The 24,452-nt window shown below is 37.5% G+C and overlaps 1 protein-coding gene across 8 annotated transcripts; it reads right to left on the reverse strand.

Moving 5' to 3' along the window:
* Positions 1–24,272, reverse strand: rin2b (Ras and Rab interactor 2b). 8 transcript variants are annotated; one of them, XM_077199698.1, is made up of 13 exons: positions 24,114–24,272; positions 22,740–22,822; positions 22,064–22,136; positions 19,367–19,479; positions 18,862–19,036; positions 18,053–18,164; positions 17,232–17,304; positions 16,434–16,525; positions 13,690–14,886; positions 4,614–4,922; positions 3,651–3,782; positions 1,575–1,738; positions 1–1,453 (listed from the first exon to the last, which is right to left on the reverse strand). In XM_077199698.1, the coding sequence occupies exons 3-13, from the start codon at positions 22,115–22,117 to the stop codon at positions 1,139–1,141; spliced, it is 2,736 nt and encodes a 911-aa protein (XP_077055813.1). In that variant the 5' UTR covers positions 22,118–22,136; positions 22,740–22,822; positions 24,114–24,272; the 3' UTR covers positions 1–1,138. The 8 variants fall into 8 exon arrangements, with proteins under 8 accessions (XP_077055813.1, XP_077055812.1, XP_077055809.1 ...); XM_077199697.1 differs by having other exon boundaries at positions 18,044–18,164; XM_077199694.1 differs by having other exon boundaries at positions 18,044–18,164; positions 22,064–22,626.
* Positions 24,273–24,452: the final 180 nt, after the last annotated feature.

Genomic DNA, 24,452 nt, shown 5'->3' on the forward strand with positions numbered 1-24,452 from the left:
TGAGATAATAAAAAGAATAGACACGCTTTATTCCTGCCACCAAAAAGAATAAAATATTCACAAGTTCAGTGTTTACTTTTATCATTGACAGCTCAGGGATCTGGTAAAAAACACATTCTCAGCACTAAGTGCTGTTGTGGCACAATAATATATTACATGTTTACAGTATTTATCAGTTTGCTATGTCACTGATGCATCTCTATTGTGATAAAGGAAAATCAACCACATGATCATGCATTATCTCTGTTGAAGCTCACATTCTGAAAGCTTCTTCCCTTGAAAATGGTTCACTGTGTGGACTGAGTCTCGTGACAGCAGAGGTGGACACTCATGAAAACTCTGGACACTCATGCGAACTGAATGCAAAAATAACTTAAAGATTATGTACAGAACTCTATGAGCAAATCCCTGACACCTTTTTATACATATAACGACGACACATTATGGATTTCATTTCAGTCTTGGCATTTTTGGGGACAGACGTTACATTCATACTGAATTAAAAGAAATCTCACATGCAGGTTTGATACCACATTACTGACAATGCCCATTATAACTTATGTCCAGAAGATCTATTAAACATTTCTATTTAAACTTTATGTGGAGTATCAATATTTTACATATTTTAATATGCATATATTTGGCACTTTCCATGAATGTGGCACACTATGGTGTCCCACCTCCATGCAAGCCTGTTATAGCATAATTTTCCCACAGTACAAAAAAATGCAACATTCTCTAAAATTGTAATATCCAATAAATAACATAATTCGGGCCCTTTAGTGGGAAAGGCAAATATATTAACTTATTTCATATTCTCAATTTTTACACAAATAATTTTGACTGCAATCGTCAAGCTAATATTTTCAACCCTGTTACCAAGGTTATTGTAAGATTAAAAACAACTAAACTAATATTGTATTACATTTTTGTGAAATATAAGTTATATCCATAAATATAAACCAACATTTGGTCCCAATCTAGCTAGCCCATACTTGCTGTTACTGTTACCCAAATTTGTTTTTAAACTAAACAAACCAAATGTACCCTATTCATGGAAAACTTTCATCTTGCAATCTTTATGATACACAGTTTTTAAAGTCACACCCTGAATAAACATTTTCCCGCTATTGAGTGTTCAGGCATCGTCCTGCTCTGAAGACACAGGCGCGGGACAGTTTATGTTGGCTATCGTCCTGTAGACAAAGTAAAAGTGTTGAGGGTTCGGTCGACTGTGTAACTCTGCCTTTATCCACTGTGGTAGTGTGTCTGCGGCCAATTGCTGGCTGCTGTCGTCTGTGAGAAGAAAGAGGCCGTAGTTTTCCGGATCAGACACACAGAATTTAAGTGCACAAAGGCGGCACACCTCTTCTGTGGTGGCGTAGGGCCGGACCTGAAGGGTTTTAGCCGTGCAGCCGCTATCTGCCTCCTGCAGAGCCACACGCATGTAATTCTTCACAAACAAAACAAAGATATTATAGTGAGTTTATGACCACTTGGCAAACTTTATGGAATGAAAATAGTCCATGCTCATTCAGTGCTGAGCACAAACTGTTCCGAGGTCAGGGTTTTACCTGGAAGTCGTCCACTGAGGGCAGGTTTCTCTGCAGTGTGCGACGCTGGTGCCACTGGTGGAGTGTGTCGCGTGCTGTAGAACTGAGGATCCGTGCAGCCTGTTCCTCCTGGAAGTTCTTAATCAGTGACATCGCTCCGTATGCACTCGTGAGGTAATAACCTCCTGTACAGGATCAAGACAAAAGGAGAATCTTACTGTTTTAATAGAGTGAACCTTCCAAAACCTAAATAAAAACTCAGTTTATCCAATACTATAAAGCACTGCTAAAAATCTACTTGAAAATGTATCATTTTACTGTTCAGAAGTTTGGGGTTGGTAAGATTTTTAACGTTTTTGAAATAAGCTCACGAGGCTACATTTATTTGATTAAAAATTCAGTAAAAACAGTAATATTGTGAATTACTGTATATTTAAGACAAATTGTATTTAAAACTATATTTTACTGTATTATTCTACTATAACTATATATTATTGTATTATTAAATATAACTATTTTATATTTTCATTTTTTTAATGTAAATAACTCCTGCTGAATTTTCAGCATAATTACTCCAGTCTTCAGAGTCACATGATCCTTCAGAAATCATTCTAATATGCTGATTTTGTTCTCAAGAAACATTTCTGATTACTATAAATTTTGAAAAAAGTTGTGTCACTTAATATTATTGTAGAAACTGTGATACATTTTTAGGATTCTTTGATGAATAGAAAGTTCAAAAGAACAGCAATTATTTGTAATAGAAATCTTTTGTCACATTATAAATGCCTTTACTGTCAGTTTTGACATTAAAGGGATAGTTAAAGCATCCTAGGTTTATGTGACTTTCTTCTCTCAGACGAATACAATCGGGAGTTATATCAAAAGCTGGCTCTTCCAAGCTTTATAATGGCAGTGAATGGAGGAGATTTTTAAGCCTAAAAAAATGCAATCGCATCAATCCATCATAAACGAACTCCACATGGCTCCGGGGGTTAATAAAGGCCTTCTGAAGCGATGCGTTTGTGTAAGAAAAATATACATATTTAAAACTTTAAAAAATAAAATAACTAGCTTCCGGCAGACGGTCTACGCAAGTCGACTTAAGCCAAAAGATGTAGGAGTAGCGTAAGCTTTGATGCCTCTCGCGGGTTCAAACAAATAGGCCTGAGCAATAAACACAAGCTACTCTTCTCTTATATTAAAAAGCCCATTTATATATATATATATATATATATATATATATATATATATATATATATATATATGATTGTATTCATCTGAAAGAAGAAAGTCATATACAGCTAGAATGGCTTGAGGATGAGTAAATAATGGGGAAATTTTAATTTTTGGGTGAACTATCCCTTTAATTCCTTTCAAATAAGGGTGAATTAGGGTTTGAAACAAGGGTGAACAACCACTATAATGAGGACAGATCCCATTAGATCATCAGGATTGTGACCTGACTGTGTACATACAATATAACAAATCTTTTCCATGAATGGCTACAGCACTGAGCTCAGTGAGAACAGGAGACACACACCCTTGGAGGAAATTACTCTGTTGAGAATAGAACTCAGGATGTTCGTCACACATGGAAAATGCTTCTGTTCTGAAACTCCTCCTACTCCACAATTATTAAAGGATTAGTTCACACAAAAATAAAAATTCTTTCAACAATTACTCACCAACATGTTGTTTCAAATCAACAAGACTTTAGTTCATCTTTGGAACACAAGTGAAGATATTTCTATTGAAGAGACATAATCGCTTTATATGATGAACTGATTGAATTTAAGCTTTTATTCACATATAAACATTGATAAGCAAACATGTTTACAGCATTCAAATTTGGTCACGGAAGCCCAAGCACGCTTGCAAAAGTCTTATGGGTTTGGAACGACAGGAGGGTGAGTAAATGGTGACAGAATTTCATTTTTGGATGAACTTTAAATTAATTAATATTACAAAGGATTCTGATTCAGTCATTACAAACCAAGAAAGAGCATTCACATTAAATATTGGACAGGAGAAACAATGTAAAATTACATGAATTTAAATATATTATTACACAAATATAAGGACATGCTAACGCACCTTCTCCCTGCAGTAATGGAGGATCTATCAGCTCCATCAAATACAGGATCTCAGTGTCCAACTGTGGCATGTCACACTGGACCAGTACATATGTCAACATGGGCAGGAAATCATCCGCGCCAAACATCCTCACTGGTGCAGACAGCGGAAACATTTATCAGTGACCTTTACACGAGCCATTCCACTTGATTAAAGTGGTAAATACTTTCACCTTTCAAATACGAATCTCATATCCTGCATCCAAATTCGTATACTATCCATCATAAATAGTATTCAAAATTAGGATTTGGTGTTCGAAACAGTAGCATGTTGAAATGAGTATCCCAAAAGTACCCGGATGCTCTTTCACACTCTAACGGCTAATACTGCCCACATCCCAATAGTTGTTGGATTAGATAAGAACTACAAACATAAATAAAATGTTAAAAAAAACTACAAACATGGGGAATGTGTGATACCGAAGGTTAAGTAGAGAGGTTTAGATAAAGGGGTTTGATAGTCGGTATCTAATCTGCTGAAAAAACAATGTTATCCACATTATATTGCATCTTCAACAACATTGTAACCTTTTATAAAGATACATTTGGTCATTATCTTTTTAATACACGAGGAGAATTTTCCGCATAAAAGGCCCACGAATAGCAGATCAACGTGCTACTACATTTCTCTCCAATACGGTAGGAAATTAAATTGAATGTACAGGATGTTAACTGTGACAGGGCAGATTAAACGGTGGCAGGATGCACTTAACTAAGCGACAGAGCTGTCCTTTAAAGAAGCAATTATGATGAAGAAGTATCTTGCTTACACATTCAAAAGTATGTACTTTTTCTTCACAAAAAGAGTACATCATTTTAAGGCATAGTATAAGTAGGTGAATTGGGACGCAGCAGTACACACCTAAAACATCAACACATAAAGCCTTTAAATAAACCCTTGAGGCATAACTCCAGCTGTACACACCTTGATGATCTTGCATGATACTGTAGATGAGTTTGCAGACTTTCAGCAGCACCGATATCTTCCTCTCAGGTGAGTACATGCTGCACATGGCTCGGAGTTTCCTGCGGATGCGATGGATGGCGTGGGCGTCTGGTGGCCGAGCTCCGATCGCTCCCAGCTCGTGAGGGTGTTTGGTCTTGGCCAGGGTCAGATTCTCCTGCAGCCTCTGACACACTCCTCCGGCCACCTGGAACTCATACAGCGCTGACTGCAAGCAGCCATACAGAGGTTTCAGCACACACTTATGCATGGCCTTCTCCAACACCGGATCTGAGAAAGAGATAGACTTTCAGTTTACGCTTCAGAGAAACTTAACATCTTCATAGTGATAAAAAATAACAAAAAGACATGAATTATTAACTACTGAACTTTTTGCTACTTAATAGACAGTTTTAAAGGAATAGTTCACCTCCTAATGAAACGTCATAATTTATTCAACATTCATGTCGTTCTAAATGTGTAGAACACCAAAAAAGATGTTCTGAAGCAGGGTTACTATTGTTAACTAAAACTAAAATTAAAACTAATTCTAAAACCATCAAAAAAACTTTTTTGTTACTTAAATGTGAACTAAAATAATTTTTTAAAACATATTTCAGCTAGTTGGCAAGACAACCTTTCTTAATTTTATTTTATCTTGAAGTACTAAAATAACTAAAACTGAAATAAAAATAAACAAGAACAATATAGACATTACTTAAAAGCTAATTAAAAAACACAACAATAACATTGCAAACACTTTAAAATTAAAACAGAAAATGTAATACTAAAAAAAGTTCTGTAAATATTCTGAAGAACATACATTTCAGACTATTCCTCAAAGCCATCATATGACTTGGAATATAGCACATATTAAGTGAAATGGACTACTTTTGTGATACGTTTTTAATGGTGCAGTTGATTTTTATTCACTTACATTGTACTCAATGGCTGGCTGTCTAAGTGATGTCTGCAAAATAATGTAGAATTCGTAGACAATTGGAAAAGTTTTTGGGGCAAACCTGGCCTGTTGAAAAGAGATGGTATTCATCCCTCCTGGTGCTAGTCTTAGAGATAAAACATCACAATCTGAGGCTCAGGTCAGGAAGCAGACAGACTGGCTAAACCGACCGTCTGCTAGCAACCTCGCGTCACCATGGTCAGATAAATCCCATCACATAGAGGCTCTTTCACCTAGATATCATCATATAGAGACTGTGTCTGTTTCCCGAATTTGGAAATACAAAAAACTTCCAAACCTATCTAAGGTTGAAAATTTAATTGATGTTCAACAAATAAAAAACATATATAATACAGATGAGCAAACGATAAACCTTGGGTTGCTGAATATTCGATCCCTTACTTCAAAAGCACTTATTGTTAATGATATGATTTCAGATTATAACCTAGATGTGCTGTGTTTGACAGAAACCTGGCTAAAACCAAACGATTACATTAATTTAAATGAGTCCACCCCGCAAGATTACTGTTATAAACATGAACCTCGTCCGAAAGGCAAAGGGGGAGGTGTTGCTGTAATTTATAGTAATATTTTCAAAACCACTAAGAAATCTAGTTTTAAATATACTTCTTTTGAAGTGTTGGTGCTTATTGTAAAATATATATAGTGTAAACGATAAATCATGTTTGAGAATTCTGCTGGCTACTGTATACAGGCCACCAGGGCACCATAAAGATTTTATCAAAGAATTTTGCTGACTTTCTATCAGAATTAGTATTGGCTGCAGATAAAGTACTAATTGTTGGTGATTTTAATATACATGTAGATAATGAAAAAGATGCATTAGGATGGGCATTTAAAGACATTGTAAACTCAATTGGAGTTAGACAACACGTGTCAGGACCTACTCATTGTCGTAATCATACTCTAGATCTAATATTATCACATGGAATAGCTGTTGATGCCGTTGAAATACTGCAGCAGAGCGACGACATCTCTCAGATCATTATCTAGTCTCATGTAAATTACATTTAGCCAAGGCTGCAAAGCCAACTCCGTGTTACAAATATGTTAGACCAATCACTTCTGCCACTAAAGATTGCTTTATCAATAATCTTCCTGATCAGTTTCATCATCTCAGCATCCCAGATAGCTTAGAAGAACTTGATATTGCAACAGAAACTTTTAACTCTCTCCTTTCCAGCACTTTAGATACAGTTGCTCCGTTGCGCTTAAAGACGATTAAAGAAAATAGTCCAACGCCGTGGTACAACGAGCCCACTCAGGCCCTTAAGAGAGCAGCCAGAAAAATGGAGCGCAACTGGAAGAAAACAAAACTAGAGGTATTTCGGATTTCATGGAAGGAGAGCTCGATTGCTTACAGAGAGGCTTTAAAAGCTGCTAGATCTTCTTATTTTTCAAACATATTAGAAGAAAATAAACATAATCCTAGATATTTATTTGAAAAAGTGGCTAAACTGACGAAAAATAAAGCTTCAAGCCCAGAAGTTTCCAAGAAACACAGCAGTAATGACTTTATGAACTTCTTCACTTATAAGATCGATAATATCAGGGACAAAATTATAACTATGCAACCGTCCACTACAGTATCGCATCAGGGAGTGCCTTGTAGTCTCCCTGAGGAAAAATTTGATTCATTTGTTGCTATAGGAGAAGAAGATTTTGCAAAATCGTTAACTCATCTAAATCGACAACTTGTATGTTAGACCCTATACCGACTAAACTATTGAAAGAGATGCTTCCAGAGGTCATAGATACTCTTCTCAATATCATTAATTCGGCTTTGTCTCTAGGATACGTACCAAAACCCTTTAAACTGGCTATGATTAAACCTCTTGTTAAAAAACCGCAACTTGATCCATTTGACACCACTGCATTTGACACCATTGACCACAACATTCTATTAAATAGACTAGAAAACTATGTTGGCATTAGTGGAATTGCACTAGCATGGTTTAAATCATACTTATCTGACCGTTATCAGTTTGTAGCAGTAAATGAAGAGATGACTTATCGGTCAAAAGTTCAGTATATGGCGTACCACAAGGCTCAGTACTAGGACCGCTGCTGTTCACTCTGTACATGCTACCATTAGGAGATATCATTAGGAAACATGGAATTAGTTTTCACTGTTATGCTGATGATACTCAGCTCTATATTTCCTTAAAACCTAACGAAACTTACCAATTCACAAAATAAACGGAATGCATAGCTGATATAAAAAATTGGATGACTAGTAATTTCCTACTACTAAATTCTGAAAAAACATAGATTCTAATTATTGGAAAAAAAACTTCTACACGCAATAACCTAGAATACTGTTTAACACTTGATGGCTGCTCTGTCAAGTCTTCGTCGTAAGTTAGGAACCTGGGTGTGCTCTTTGATACCAATCTCTCATTTGAAAGTCACGTGTCTAGTATCTGTAAAAGCGAATTTTTCCATCTTAAAAATATATCTAAATTAGGGCTGGGTATCGTAACAAAATTTTCGATACCGATACCTTGACTTCGATACCGGTTCCTGATCGATATTTTTTCGATACCAATTTTATGAAACCAGTTTTAACAATATAACATTACCTAAAAATTTTTTCAGTCAGTTTGTTGACTTTTTTACACATATTTTGAGTATGTAAAAAAGCACCAATGCTAAAGTTTTCTGTTTCCTAATCATTTAACAACATGTATTCTTTACTTCAATTAGCTCATTTTTCTTAATGCATTGTTTTAAAATTAATGAAACTGAATGGAAATGAATTGAAATGCATTACACACAGTCACCTCTGATAACAGATCACTTTAAATTGTAATTTAGACACATGCATTTTCTGTAAAGCTACTTTGAAACGATATGTATTGTGAAAAATGCTATAATTAATGTGAATTGAATTAAATATAGGCTACTCGGGCGGGACATATGCCTCGCACTCAGCACACATGAAGCTTGCCGCGAAGCACTGGCGAAAGTAGCCTATGGATGTGTCGGGAAACGATAGCAAGGAGATATTTTAATTGTTTATTAATGAACAAGTGTTTACAGTGTGTTGGCGGCAAAGATGATTATTGCGATGCTGACTCGTCATTCCTGCAGTAGTGAACGCGCGCGCACCTATATGGATTTGGTAATCAAACTATTTATTTCGAAATGTTTCGTTTAAAAATAGATATATTTTGACCGTATATAGGACTATTCCTCATGTCTGTGAGGCAAGTATCCTATACGCTGAGTTTCGGTTCATTTGTGACGCGCTCCAGTTCTTACAGTCGAAGACGGATAAACTTTCTACTCTCAAGTGTATTCAGTGCGCTTTTAAGTGCCTTATGATTTACCGTGTTGCCTTCTGACATAGGTAGGGACACTTTTGATCATTTCCACATATTTTCTATCTATCTGGGTTGGGACACTCTCACACACAGACACACACACACACACAGACATACACACACACACACACACACACACACACACACACACACACACACACACACACACACACACACACACACACACACACACACACACACACACACACACACACACACACACACACACACACACACACACACACACACACACACACACACACACACGACGAGCCACGTCTCTAGGCAGCCGCGTAAACTAGTGTTTTTCCGCCACAGCCAATCATGCTGCATGCTTATTGTTTCACTGACGTTGCCAAGATTAACCACTTAGGTCCCGAGACTTGGTACCGAAAAACAAGATATGTTTCGATACTCGGTAGTATCGAGGCAATTCGGTCGGTACCTAAAAAGTACAGAACTCGGTACCCAGCCCTAATCTAAATTACATCATATGCTCTCATTGACAAATGCAGAACAATTAGTTCATGCGTTCATGACCTCAAGGCTAGATTATTGTAATGCTCTACTGGGTGGTTGCCCTGAATGCTTAATAAACAAACTACAGCTGGTCCAAAACGCAGCCGCTAGAGTTCTTACCAGAACCAGGAAGTATGACCATATTAGCCCGGTTCTGTCAACACTGCATTGGCTCCCTATTAAACATTGTATACATTTTAAAATATTGCTGATTACTTACAAAGCACTAAATGGTTTAGCTCCGCAGTACTTGAGCGAGCTCTTAACCCATTATAGTCCTTCACGTCTATTGCGATCTCAAAATTCTGGCCAGTTGATAATACCTAGAATATCAAAATCAACTGCTGGCGGTAGATCCTTTTCCTACTTGGAACAAAATTTTGGAACAATCTTCCTAACATGGTCCGGGAAGCAGACACACTCTGTCAGTTCAAATCTAGACTAAAAACACATCTCTTTGGCTTTGCATACACATAACAGATTATAGATTGCTATAATTCAATGTTAGGCTGCATAATTTAGATCAGCCGGAACCAGGAACACTTCCCATAAATCCTGATGTACTTTGTACATCATAAGAAAGATGGCGTCTACCCTAATATTAGTCTCTCTGTTTATCCAGAGGTTTACCGCAGTCCGCCGGATCCAGGCCGTATCCGGATCTGATGAAGGACCTGCGCCCGGACACGACGACATCGCATCCCTGAAGTGCCAGCCTCATCAACACTGTGAAGGCCTCATGGACACCTCAACAAATTTATCTCCATACCGGCGTGATGACTCCGACCCCTAACCAGATGAACTGGATAAATATTGTGAAAGTTCTGATCCAATCTGACTTCTGACCTATTATGCCGCCTAAATCATAATCATACACTATTCGTTTGTTGGCCAAAGGAGGACTGGCCCCCTGACTGAGCCTGGGTTCTCCCAAGGTTTTTTTCTCCTTTCTGTCACCTGATGGAGTTTTGGTTCCTTGCCACTGTCGCCTTTTTTCGCCATTGGCTTTTGGCTTGCTTAGTTGGGGACATTTAACATTTAATTTTGAATTTAACAATACTATTACAACTTTACTTTCCTGTTATCTCTGTAAAGCTGCTTTGAAACAATTTGTATAGTAAAAAGCGCTATATAAATTAAGGTGACTTGACTTGACTATGGACAAGGGCAATTTAGAAGGGCAATCATACAGGTGTGGAATGACATGAGGGTGAGTAACTGTTTCTTCTTTCATATTTTTTGGGTCAACTATTCCTTTATACATCTACAGTGTGAATCGTTGCATTTGTGGTGCATTTTTGTTAAACAGCCAGAGAGCTTTCATAGAGTCCTGTCTCACATTAGCAATTGGGAAACAATTGTGTGCCAGAAACTCAATGATAGAACAGTTACCATTTGATGATGAGAGATTTTAGCCACGAGTAGATTGAATCATTATACAATTCTGGCTGAAACACCTTTTAAGTCAAACTGACACTTTTTTTTTTTCAATGGTACAAATATCCAAATGGTATTCTGTTTTCCACAAGTAAAAAACTGACCACACACACACACACACACACACACACACACACACACACACACACACGCACGCACACACGCACACGCGCACACACACGCGCACACACACACACGCGCACACACACACACACGCACACACGCACACACACACACACACACACACACACACACACACACACACACACACACACACACACACACACACACACACACACACACACACACACACACACACACACACACACACACACACACACACACACACACACACACACACACAGTCAGCTCAGTTCATGAAAAAGCTGACACAAACGTTACAAGATATATTAGGCCTAAGCTCTCAGGAATTCATTTAGGTCTTGCTGAAGGCTCTCTGAGACACAAAGGGCCAGTCAAATAAGGACAAAAGCAGGCCTCACATCAGTTGTCTCTACACTATAGAGTTATAAAACAAGCAATTACACACTATGACAACACTGTTACTGTAATAAAACTCTATAAATAATATAATAAAACACTGTGCACAAGAGGTCTAAATATTAGAAGCACCTGTAGCTTATAGATTCACTATCATAATAAATGGCTGTATATGATTTATTTATTGTTTTTATCAGAAATTCATCAACTTCCTGTGTTACACTGCTATGATGGTTGTCACTAAAACGTATCTTTATTTTGACATTAAAAGACAGTGACTTTAAAAAAAAAAAAATATATATATATATATATATAATTTGTTTCTGTCTGAAAAAATTGCACAATTTTAATTGTGCAGCATGTTCTGAATATTTAATTCCACTAACAAAAAGCACCATGGGTGTTGATATACACTGTAATATCCTGATATTCTCTGATATATGAATGGTTTAACCACTCTGTACAATGAAATTACCATCTGATTCTGTCACTGTACTCTGGTATGACCACAGTACTATTTTGTAACCTCAGGTAAATATATTAAAATATTCATTTTACACTTCTAGGTGGCATGGCCACAGGAAACATCAAACTGTACAAAAAAATAAAAATAAACTGTACAAATTAAGGATCTTAAATTTAAGGTTGATTTTTTTTTGTCTTTACATGCTATTTTCTACCATGTTATAATCACCACATTGTATTAAATATATTAATTTAACAAAGTAAAATCTGACATTTAGAAAGAAATTATCATTAATAAGGTAAACAATACATTAGCTTATCTTTAAGATTTAAACAAACAGACAACCTTTTACACTAATGTAACTTCTCCACCCATGAAGAAGTGTATAATTTATCCTTTGAATACATTTTTTACTTGCCTTAAGGTTTGATATTGCAAGCATTACTTTTGGTATGATGAAGAAAGAAATTGCCTTCAAGCTCTGTTTATTGGTCCTAACCCACCAACCACAGGGTGGATTAACTGAAGACCTATAAAATGTCTTTCAACATTCTTAATACATTACGTGTAGTGAGACAGGATTATAGCATATTTGTTTTAGAATTAACTTAATTTAATCTTATTTCAAGATGCTCTTCTCTATGAATTGTGCTCTTTTTCAGCTCAGTATTTCCACAGCAGTCTTGTCTGAACTGTCATTCTCTATACAAACCAGACTATTTACAATTATTAACTTGCACTTACTTCAAAAATTCTCAGAGTATTTTCATACATTTTACAATACAACTGCAGGGAAAAGAGATGACTTGAAAGGTATATTAGATATCAGAATGCAGGTATGGTGCTTGTATTTCACAGCTAAATTGCTCTTATTTTAAAATGATTAGCTAAATGTACCCATATTAAAAATACTGAATCATAACATTTGAGAACAAAACATCTCCCCATCCAAGCCAAGGTCCACAAGCAAAAAACTGACCCCACACATGTACACGCGCACGCATGCACGGGCGCGCGCACGCACGCACGCACGCACGCACACACACACACACACACGCACGCGATATACCGGTTAAACAACTGTAGTTGTTTTTTTTTACTACCTTTTAAAGACACTGCCTGTCCAAATTACTAAATGGAAAATACCAGAAGAATCAGAACCATAACGTAAACTATATCCTCCACTGACAGACATTTTTTCTATTCCCCACATTTTAACCTGCATTTTCAACTGAAACGAAGGAAGCATTACAAAAGTAGCTCTGTACTGATAAGGGTAGACTGACATTCAAAACAAAACATGTTTCTGATGTCAGGTATGTAATCTAAAACACACCAAGTGGACAGGCAATATACATATTTTTGACATGCATTGCTTTAACGAGTCAAAGAAATCAGACCTTGAATTAAACTAAGAGTTTGCAAACTGCACAGACTAGGAAAGAAAAAAGGCAAGCTGAGGATACATATCTAAAAGACGAGGACAGCACTTCCAAATGCCAAAACAAACATACTAGTAAAATATAGTAAATTAAACTCGTGGATAAAACTACAAGTGAGCCTGGGGTGTCCAATCCTGATCCTGGAGGACCACCTTTCAGCAGAGTTTAACTCTAAACCTTAATTAAACACTCTCAAACCAAAAAAGGATTACGAAAAAACTTCCAGGCAGGTGTGGTGGAGCTAAACTCTGAAGGAAAGTGGCGCTTCAGAAGCAGGACTGGACACCTCTGAAGTAATGCTATTTTGAAAGGTGCTTTTAAAATTGTTCTCTTTGTTTGAATGTTTTAACATGGCCCTAAAAGACTTAAACTGAGATCTTCTTACCAATCTGGTCCTCAGGTATGTAGGACTCTATGGGAGGGTTCATCTCGGAGCTCTGTATGAGGTAAGCCTTCATCTGGGTCATGAACTGCCGGACCGTCTGAAGAAGATCCTGGCTGGATGAGTGGCAGTTTTTGTTCTCCTGCACAAAGCTCAAATAATCCTGCACCAGGCAACCAAAGTAGGAACCTTTGTCTTGGGACAACTCAATGATCCGGAGCAAGATGCGTTTTTCAGGTGTAGCCAGAACATTGAGGACACCTTGGACCTTTCGGAATTGTCCCCTTAGTGCTCGTGAGATAACGAGCGATCTCGGACGAGCGCCCACTAGTTCAACCGCAAGGAGTCTTTTTGTCTTGCGGGCAGAACGAAGGCGAAGATGCAGGTCCCTTTCAAGACCCACACCATAGTCTTCCTCCTCTTCGTCATACTCCTCACTGCTGTCATCTGTGGAGAGGCCTTGGCCCACACTCTGGGATAGGCCCAAAGGAAGAGGATGCGGAAGACAATGCAGAGAGTCAGACGAGGAAGTGGACAAACCACTTGAGCTTCGCCCTTTCTCTTCTGGACCGGTCCATTGCTGCAGAATGGTGCTGTTGGTCGGGTTGAGAGGTGTTTGCGTCCGGCTGGCTTGAGACAGGGCCCTAGAGATGGTATCATCATCTAACGCAATGGTGCAGCGGTAGTTGTCTATGTCTGGCGGTTGAGGAGGTCGTGGTGGAGGTTGAGGTGCAGGTTTCTTAGAACTGGGGCGTTTGGCGATCGATTTGGGTCCCTGACTCATTCTGGTAATGCCAGCACTCAAAGGCATAATCCTCCGACCTGGCGGTAAAGTTGGGGTATGAATCAAAATGCGAGGCGGAGGTGGCCTTGGTGGAGGAGGGGGGCGAGATTTCACGCTCTCTGCTGTTGTGTCTTTTGCAATCACTGTTGCTACATTTCCAGTTAGAGCTTGCTGTGTCTTGAGGAAGACAGGGTTGATAAAAGACAAAGCACTGTTGGAGCAACTTCTTTCACCTTCAGGGGCATTCGGGCAGGTGTCAGTCAGAGGTAGTGGGACATTTAGATTGCCAGTTGGGGTACAGGTTTGATCCTCTATCAGTAAGATGTCAGAGAAGTTGTTATGCAGAGAGATTGACCGTCTGTCCAGAACCAGGGAACTCTTTGGGACTTGTCTGCTGACAGAAGATTCCCAGAAAGCTGGAATAAAAAAGAGAGAATCTGATTAATGTTTAACAACACATATGCACAATCTTTGAACAAACACAACCACAAAAGCAGCTAACACACCCACTCCAGGGTCCTACCATAGACCACCACACGTGTTCAGCAAACATGTGAGTTTGAGTGCGTGTGGCTATATCCAGTTACAGCCCGGTTGAAGCGTCTGTTCACTTCTCTCGTCCTCAGGCCAATTGAAGTTCTTGGAGAAATTTAGCGAGCTCAGTTGTGCAAGCTGATTCACAAATGCTATACAAACACACCCTACACAAAGCCGGCCAAAAACTCAGTGAGTCATTTTTAACCAAACAGACAGGGGAGGTAGACTTAACAGAACACACCAAACCACTCCTCTTTCTCCTCCCCATGCTTTCTCTCTCTCGCCCCACCCATTTCAGTTTAGTTTCTCATGTTGGTTTGCCGGGCCAGTTTTTATTAGGACAGGATAGTTTTTATAGTCAGCATCTTTCAAATGAGACGTGTCCCTCACTTATTTTACTAAATCAAACTATTACTAGACCAAACAATTGATCTGCGGTAACTTTGGTGTCCATTTCAAGGGTGTTGTGGATGGGTGCCAGGAAATTTGTATTTAGTTACTAATGTATTCCAAGTGATTTTAGCTCATTTCTAATTTCTCAACCATGCATTTTCTCTAGGGCATAACTGATCTTTTGCTGATAAGTCACACACACACACACACACACACACACACACACACACACACACACACACACACACACACACACACACACACACACACACACACACACACACACACACACACACACACACACACACACACACATTTACGCTCTGATTAGCTCACATAGTCTCACACACTATCTGGAATGCCAGCTGACTAATAATAACATGGAACTGAATAGTAGGCCAGCATGTTGGCAGCTGTGGTGGAATGAGAAATACACACAGACAGTTACAGATGAGACAATCATGCCAGAGGTGCTGTCTTCTCTACGAACATTGCAATGTTTCTTTATTATCTCTATTTGACACTGGTCTGAACCTACAATAATACTAAAATATTACATTTCTAATTATTACTTGGACATGCAACATTGTTGAGTGTATTAAAAAACAGACTCCGCTTTCCAGGTGTGTCATGCTATGTGTTTGTTTTGAACGGAGCACCAGTGGCAGTCCTGACTCATTTAGTGCCCTAGGGAGAGACACGAGCAGAAAAAAAAGTAAGCTGAGTTAGTATAGTGCTACTGTTTTTATTTAGTGTGCAAGGGTGTAATTTAAAACTAAATGAAGCAAAATTGCAGCTGAACTTGACAGCCTGTAATAGTCATGTGTTTAATGGTAGTAAAAGCGTAGCTTTGAAGCCAAAGGTGCATGACCTCTGAATTTGACTTTAGACACTTGAACAATTTGACTGAATGGACTTTGGACATTTTCCCTTTCACCTATTTTGAGAAACTTCACAATTATGTATATATATATATACACACACAGTATATGATATTGATCGTAATTTTAAGAGGGTCAGACTAGGTCAGTACCTGCCCCTTGCTGGGCCACCTCGTGCAGTTCTGACAGAGTCTCAGCTGTATGTATTTCCTCAGGAAGCTTCAGGGTAGATGGCAGAATGTCTCTAATATGAAACAAAGAGAGGCAGACAGACAAATAATGCATGAAATAGTGTAAAAAATTATGAGTGGGAGAAAATACACACAACATTACTCACTGTTTTACTACATTAATGATGAAAGGTCAAATTATTAATCTAGATTACATTCTAATTTAATGCTAATTTAATAATTCTACTCATAACGGGCGGTAAAAAATTGCTATTGATCAGAGAGAAGGCAGACTTTCAGTTTCTATGAGCGGCTTGAGAAAACAAACATAACGTGGAGAACTGTTGCAATCTTCTGATTTATGGATGATATGAAATAAATAATTTGACATATTTTACTACATCCTGTTGTTAATTAGGTGATGGATATTATTGGGTTTATTACTGCACAATCATTCATAGTTTCTTTACTCATACTCATCTGTTTTGCTCTTATCATGTTTCAGCATTGCAATCATGGTAAAGACGATAAGACAGCAATGAACATTTCATCCATTCCAAATGTATGAAATCAAATTGTTCATAGTGGATTGTTTTTATATGCTACGAAGAAAATGTGAGTGGTCGAGTTACATGGCAAAGTATAATGCTTAGGGTTAGGGATTTGTTTAAATGTAAGTATTAGCATTAAGTATGTATTAGCATTTGCAATTGTGATGCCTGCCTTAGCAATCTAATACTTGTCCATTTGAACAATTATCAGTCATTGAAAAAGTGTTACCTGCTAATACAATAAAAGGCCACAAGATGAAAGAGGTCAGCAAAACTAATTCCTGAGCCCTCCAGAGAAAATGCTAGGAAAAAAGAACAATACACAACCATTATACGAACAATTATATCTAATCTTCAAGCATTTCCACAATTTCATCCATCAATACAGCACTGTAGTGTCCCTCTGGATTCTTCATTTGTTGGAAAGTTACAGAAATTTTGATGTAAATTTACAGAAAATTTGATGTAAATTTCTGAACTGACTCTGAACTTGGCAGGTAAATTGTTCATAAGCCTCCAGCGCCTTTCAGACCACATTATTTTCCAAGGCACAGAGGATATTCACAGCGAGATTGCGCCCAGGCCAAAATCACTAGGGTGTGTCTGATCTCTCACAAGCAGAATGTCTTGGAACCGCACTGCTGTAAATTCCTGAAATACTGCCAGACTACTATTGTGACAAATATGGTGCCTCTGGTTTCAAAGCAAGCCAGTTGCAAACAGCCGCTCAGGTTATTACAACTGATTAACTACCTGTAAAACAAGAGGGAAATATGTCCTATTCTTTCACAAAACAGAGATTTATTAAGTGATATATAAAATGTGTGTGCAGTCATTGGCGAGCAATCTTTGACCTCTCGTCTGTGTGCACGTGAAAGCAACAGGCCCACAATATCAACAAACCATAAAAAAGTTAGATACCCAATAAAATACCATAAAATTAAAGAAAAAAATCTATACAAATCTTTCACAGCCAAACATACTGAACCGAAGGTGACACAGTTCTTAACAAAAGTTAAGGCTTAGTATGATATAAGAGACCTGACATACTGTACTGGCTCTCCTTTACAGGTATGTGAATCACAGAGGAGTCTGAAGTACCATCCGTCTGGAATGACATGACCTTCTTTTGCAGGACAGATGACCTCCAGACCAAAAACACCTGGAGAGGAAGAAAGAACTAATTTTTTTTGAAGGAGGAGAATTTGCTTAAAGGGTTCTAATGCTGTGGTTTTTAATATTTTTGAATAATAGAGTTATAAAACGGGAGTATTGATATATTATATATTGATTTATATATTGATTGATATTAACCATGATTCATTTTTGAATTCCAAAGTTTCATGACCTGTATGTTCTTAAACAACAAAACAATAGTTATTGAGGGGGGAAATAGGATTTCAGTTTACATCCTGAATTTATGTGCTTTATGCGCTAATTTAAATTAGATTATTTTAATGTATTAAATATCAGCGCTGTCAAATCGATTAGTCGCGATTAATCACATCTAAGTTTTTGTTTACATAACATATATGTATATATATTATTATTATATTTATAAATATTATACATACAGTATGTCTGTGGGTGTGTGTGTATACAGTACTTATACTGTATATACAAATACAAACACATTTAAACATACACACACATATATATATATATATATATATATATATATATATATATATTACAGACAGACACACACACACACGCGCGCACAAACGCACACATATATATTATGTAAACAAAAACTTTAATGTTAGATGCGATTAATCGTGATTAACCGATTAAAAAAACCTTCTATAAAAGAAAATCTGTCCGGTGTCTTTGCGTTCACCCTCTCTAGCATGTATTACCCCAGCTTGTTGCTGCTGTAGGATGTCAGTGGCCTCTTGCTGGTCGATGGAAAGCAGAAGCCAGATGGGGTGTGTGTGTATCAGTTTGTCCAACACACTCACACTTGTGCTTGTACCATGATCCCCATCAAACTCAGGATACTGTAGACACACAGCGCTCATCTCTCCTTCTATGCTACAGAGAACAAAACAGGGGATTGTTGTAGTGGGCTGTCTTTGTTTTGATAGAGATATCTTTTTATGTCCTTTAATGAAAGAAAAGACTGACTATAGACTGGCGCCCTCTAATGGACACTGTAAAACATATAGAGGTTCTTTGGAAATGTAATAACATTTTGCAGTACATAAAAATAATCGATGTAAAAGCAATGCATCTTTTAAGAGTACAGTTAATACAGGCACTGTTGCATTTAAATGCACTCCTTATTAAAGGAGTGCACTCCTAGCTTATTATACAATGATGTTATTAATGCATTGTCATCATGTGTACGGCATGTGTACTCACTCTATGAACATAGAAGTGTCTGGATCTCTGACTGGATCTCTGTCTTTTTCCTGCGTAGCATGAACCATTTGCTGCTCCAACTTACTCAGTGACAAAGCAAACGCATCGACAAGCTGCACATGGATTAAAAAAAAAAGAAGCAAAATCTTAGTTGTCCAAGCACTTAAACATTTTGGTGAATCTGCAGTGTCTTTTTAAAATCCACATTGGCATTATTGCTAAGCAAGAGTCTATGAAAGAGAGAAACTGACAGGAAAACTGAAGAGAACAGTGAAGAAGAAGTATAGAACAGAAAGCTGGAAAATACTGGGAAAAAAACAAGCCGGAAGAGGCTTATTTGTGACCAAAACAAGAGAAACAGCTTCAGACTCCTCGGACATCCATCCACTAGCAGGAAGAAAGTTAGTCACTTTCCTGTTCTTAAATCTACTCTCCCGAACAGGAAATGAGATTTACCATGGCAACACAACCCAACCATCACAACGTAGTGTTGTTATGAACCATTAAGAAGTCCTGCATTTTCATTTACTCTGTGCAAGTGCTTACATGTGATCATGTAGATATGTAAATAAACTACAAACTAAACTAAAAACATGACTAGCCAAAGTTTTTTTGACTTTCTTTCTTTTCTATTAGTTCTATTACAACCAAACGACAAGACAAATAGTTGAAAAGGTTAAAACTTTGACTGCAATTATCTGTGTACTGGTTTCTGAGGTATTATGGGTGGTTTAGAATATGTTACTTTGTGGTATCTTTGCTGCTAGGTTGCTGGTAGTTGTTAAACTGGTCTCTGGGCCCTCCTGCAATAAGTACATGGGATTTTTGTATGCATTTGATTGTCCAGTAAATAGACCTTTTTGAAGTATAATATCACATCTCTCCTCAACAAGGTGCATGATTTGAGGTAACATGCATGTTCATTGAACAAATGGAGCAGGACAAGTTTGATATGGTTCCCAAACTCTTTATACATTATATAAATTTGAATTTTCTGCATAGTAAAAACAACTGTGTAGTTTATGGATAAACAATATAAAAAGCCATGCCTAGCAGGCTGTTAGTGGCATTCAAACAAAAACTCTTTTAAAGTAAAGTAAAGTTTCCAATATGCCACTATAGTGACTGCATGTAAATATGTGGAATCACTGTGCCAACTTCCTGGGCTTTTAATGTTGACCTGCAATTTTGGAATATTTATTATTAAATTGCAAGTCATTAAATGCAGATAAAAATAGAGTCAAAATACAACAATTCTTTCAGATTTATGTTGTAATTCGTAGTACTGATTAATTCATGGAGTGAACGTAATTAAATAAAATATATAGTAGGTAAGATAAGCTTGAGGTGAGTGAGATGGAGGATGAGGATGGAACAGAGAGAGCAAGTGTTTAGACTGAATGATAAGATTAAAAAAAAGCTCTGGTAGAATAAGCGATGAAGGACTTATTAAGAAGAGAGAGAGAGAGAAAGAGAGATGTACAGACGCATCTGTTATGGGATGCCTGAATGGTTCTGTCTGGGCAGGAAGCCCTGCTGCAGCCCTGCACACACACACACACACACACACACACACACACACACACACACACACACACACACACACACACACACACACACACACACACACACACACACACAGACACAGACACACACAGACACACACACACACACACACACACACACACACACACACACACACACACACACACACACACTTATACGCACACACACTCTCACTCACAAACACAAACACACACACTGTCTCTCCATTGATTTTTACAAGGAACACCAGACACCAGTGAATGTACGCAGTGGAACATAAAATGTTCTTTAGGAGAATGGGGATATTTATACTAATCCAAAAACAGTTCCTGCATGAGCGCATTGGATAATGAGAGTTTGTAGCACCATCTGCGTGTCCTGCTCTTATTAAATTGTTACAGAAATGTTTTAAGCCACAAAGGGAAAACTGTTTTAAGCACATAGGCAACGTAGATTTATAAATTCAAAAACATGAATTTGGAGATAAAAATTATTTTAGTGCATCAATGGAAAACATTTACTGTACATCTAAAGGATCTTACATCGGCCTTCTATTTAAGAGTGTGTAGTAATGAAGTAATAAGGCCAGGTTCACTGTTACCACTACATCTCTAAATCGACTCGCAATGTTTTTGCTATGAGTGTAAACCTAAAGTTTATGCCTCAAATCATGCAGTTTGTTAAGGAGAAGTGTGTTACTAATTTTCTATGATTAGATTTTACGATTTTTACCAGACAGACAGAAAAGAAGGTTAACACTTAAATTGAGAAAGGGAATCAATCAAATGATATTTATGGTCCAGAATATCATAAGAGACCCTTGAGTGAGTACTTTTTATTTGGGCCAGTAAAAAACAACACCACCTAGGCTACATCCGAAAACTTAAAAATGCTGCATTCGGAGGAAGCATTCCAAAGTAGGAAGACATAAAAGCACATCCGAATCCAATGTTAGCTTTAACTCCTGTCTCCTGAGATACCTTCATCTGATCAATTGTTGAAGGCAGGATAGATGTAGAGCCACTCAAACATTTTCTTTAAAAACATGCACAAAAAAAAAAAAGTCTCAAATGTTGTCCTTTATTAGTCAGGCTCCTGTTAAGTGCATGTCTACATATGAACACACATTTTAAAACACAGAATGGTCATTACCTGAAGAAAGCTGCCATTTCTGTCTATCCGACTGAGTTGTAAAGAGGAGTCCATCTCTTGTTGATTTAAAGTCCTGCAAGTCAAAGGAGGCATTAGGATCACTAAATAATGTGATATCTCCGATTGAACTGACTCTGGATATTCAGAATGACAGATGCATTCATTCGTACCATATTTGCCACGCTCTTGTCTATCTTTTTATTCAGTCATACTCTGCGGGGTTTTATCATTATAATGGATGAAAGATTTTGTCTGTGAGCCTGTATTTAGAGTCTAGAAGCTGTAATCATTTCCTCAAAGAGTCAGTTACACACTGATGGCCCTGTCTGCCTGACATTTCTTGAATCTATTAAACACATATTTCATAAAGCAATTTTTGTGTAAATAGTTCACAGAGACGTACACAAAAAGTCGCATACACACAAACAGGTGCAAACACAAGATCTTAAGCCGATCGTTACCTCAAAGCTGTTTAAAACACAATGTGCAGAAGATATTCATGAGAACATACAGTGAGGTCAGTGGTCACAGCATACAGTGTGTGGCTAGTACAGAACCTGGATCTAAAACGACAGTATAATGAAATGAATGAGATTATACTCACTCCAGTTCACCTGCAGATTTACTGAACCGCTAATCGCAGATCAGGGAAGTTATCGTGATTATGAAAGCATACCTCTCGCTTTCTGAACTGCAGCATCAATGGAGCATTGTTGGGTTCTCCACACTGTTGATTCTGTCTTTAGGGACGTCCATAGTCTGGAAATAGTCTGAAGTGAAACTAGTGTGTATGTTAGTGCGTAACACAGCTGCAAACAGACAAAGCCACATGTAGACATTGAGAGCGAAAGAGCAATAGAGGGTTTTAAAGAGTGCATACAATTGTGGTTTGTCACAATTCAACAATCTCTCGACCAACTTTATGAAATCTAAAAAGGACTGAAAGAGTTCCCTTGCATGATGGACACCATACATTACATGAAAAAGGAAGCATGCATGTTAATTTATAATATATTATAAAATTATAAATAACAATAGTATATATACCTAAAGGTCTTGACACTGAAAAAAAAGCACGAAGCACATATTTTTTACACATATTCCATTTCACACACCAACAACAATCCAATAAGAGGAATCTAAATCAATCTAGTTCCTATATCTATTGTAAGAAAATAATTCTTAGTAACCCAAAACCACAGAAACACACGCATACATAGATCACAGAAACATTTCTCAATAGGCAACGAGGTCTAAGGCTAAAAGTCTGTTTCTGCGCAGGAGGGTGAATGATCCACAGCTCTCTACCCTCATTCACCCTCTTTTTTTTGTGCACAAACACATACATCTTCCAGTTTGTTCCTGTCACCACAGTATATGGAAGCAATTTGATGTGATATATGCATAAAACATCCTGACAGATGGACCACATCATTGCACCAGTCCTTAATGCATGCTGGTGCCATCAGGGGCTGGAGATACCACAAACAAACTAGAACCACGATTACACTTAGTTTAACTTTTCTGAAGAGTAGCCTAGTAAATATATAAAAAAATGCTCCTTTACACACACACACACACACACACACACACACACACACACACACACACACACACACACACACACACACACACACACACAATACTTTTAAGAAGGGGACAAAGTAGATACAATAATGTTTTTAGATTTGTGGAGTAAAAATTATTGTTTCTATTTTTTAAGTGAAAATATAAAACAAGACCCTCGGGCTATTTCAAGAAATGTATCCTACAAACGTTAAAAATATGAACTAAATTAGCAAATGTATTTATCAATTTCCCTATTTACAACACATTGGCTGTCCACAACAGTTTAGAAAAAGAAAGAAATGAAATTAAAGTGTTGAAATAGAGAACTCGTGTGTGAATAAAACAGTCAAATTGCACAGCATAGAGTTTTAAACAAGGAAAACAAACAAGCCCAAGGCAAACTAAAATAATTCTGTTAACGCATTTAACAACTAATTGCGCAATACTATGAAATATGAAAAATGATATTATATAGACCTACTATGAGTGCTCCTCTGCAGCAGAAGACAATGGGTGTATGCTTCTAATAATGACAGTCCAGTGATTCTTCTACTATCCGACAGTTTGACACGCGCGTCACATCCAACACTACATCACATCATCACAGCGCTGAGGTCACATGATCACATGATTGACGCTGCACGTCATTGGTAGTAAAGGCGTGTAAATAATTTGACAGAATAATTGCTAAATAGGGTAGATACATATTGGGGGGAAACTGAAAAGAATAATAAAAGCTGTTAAACTTAATGCAACTTCTTTGATTGCTAAATATGCTGACACTAACTTACAACTATGATGAAAAATTACAACTTTTTTA

The sequence above is a fragment of the Siphateles boraxobius genome, unplaced genomic scaffold (assembly GCF_051911475.1).
Source record: "Siphateles boraxobius isolate OS27281-9 unplaced genomic scaffold, OSU_SipBor_1 41, whole genome shotgun sequence".
Taxonomy (NCBI): Eukaryota; Metazoa; Chordata; class Actinopteri; order Cypriniformes; family Leuciscidae; genus Siphateles; species Siphateles boraxobius.

Coding starts and splice junctions, on each gene's coding strand:
- rin2b (XM_077199694.1), bottom strand. CDS start 22,156: ATGCCTCCTTTGACTTGCAGGACTTTAAATCAACAAGAGATGGACTCC. Junction 17,305..18,043: donor GAGCCAGTACAGTATGTCAG/GTCTCTTATATC, acceptor CTTTTTTCCTAG/CATTTTCTCTGGAGGGCTCA. Junction 1,739..3,650: donor TCCATTACTGCAGGGAGAAG/GTGCGTTAGCAT, acceptor GATCCTGTACAG/GAGGTTATTACCTCACGAGT.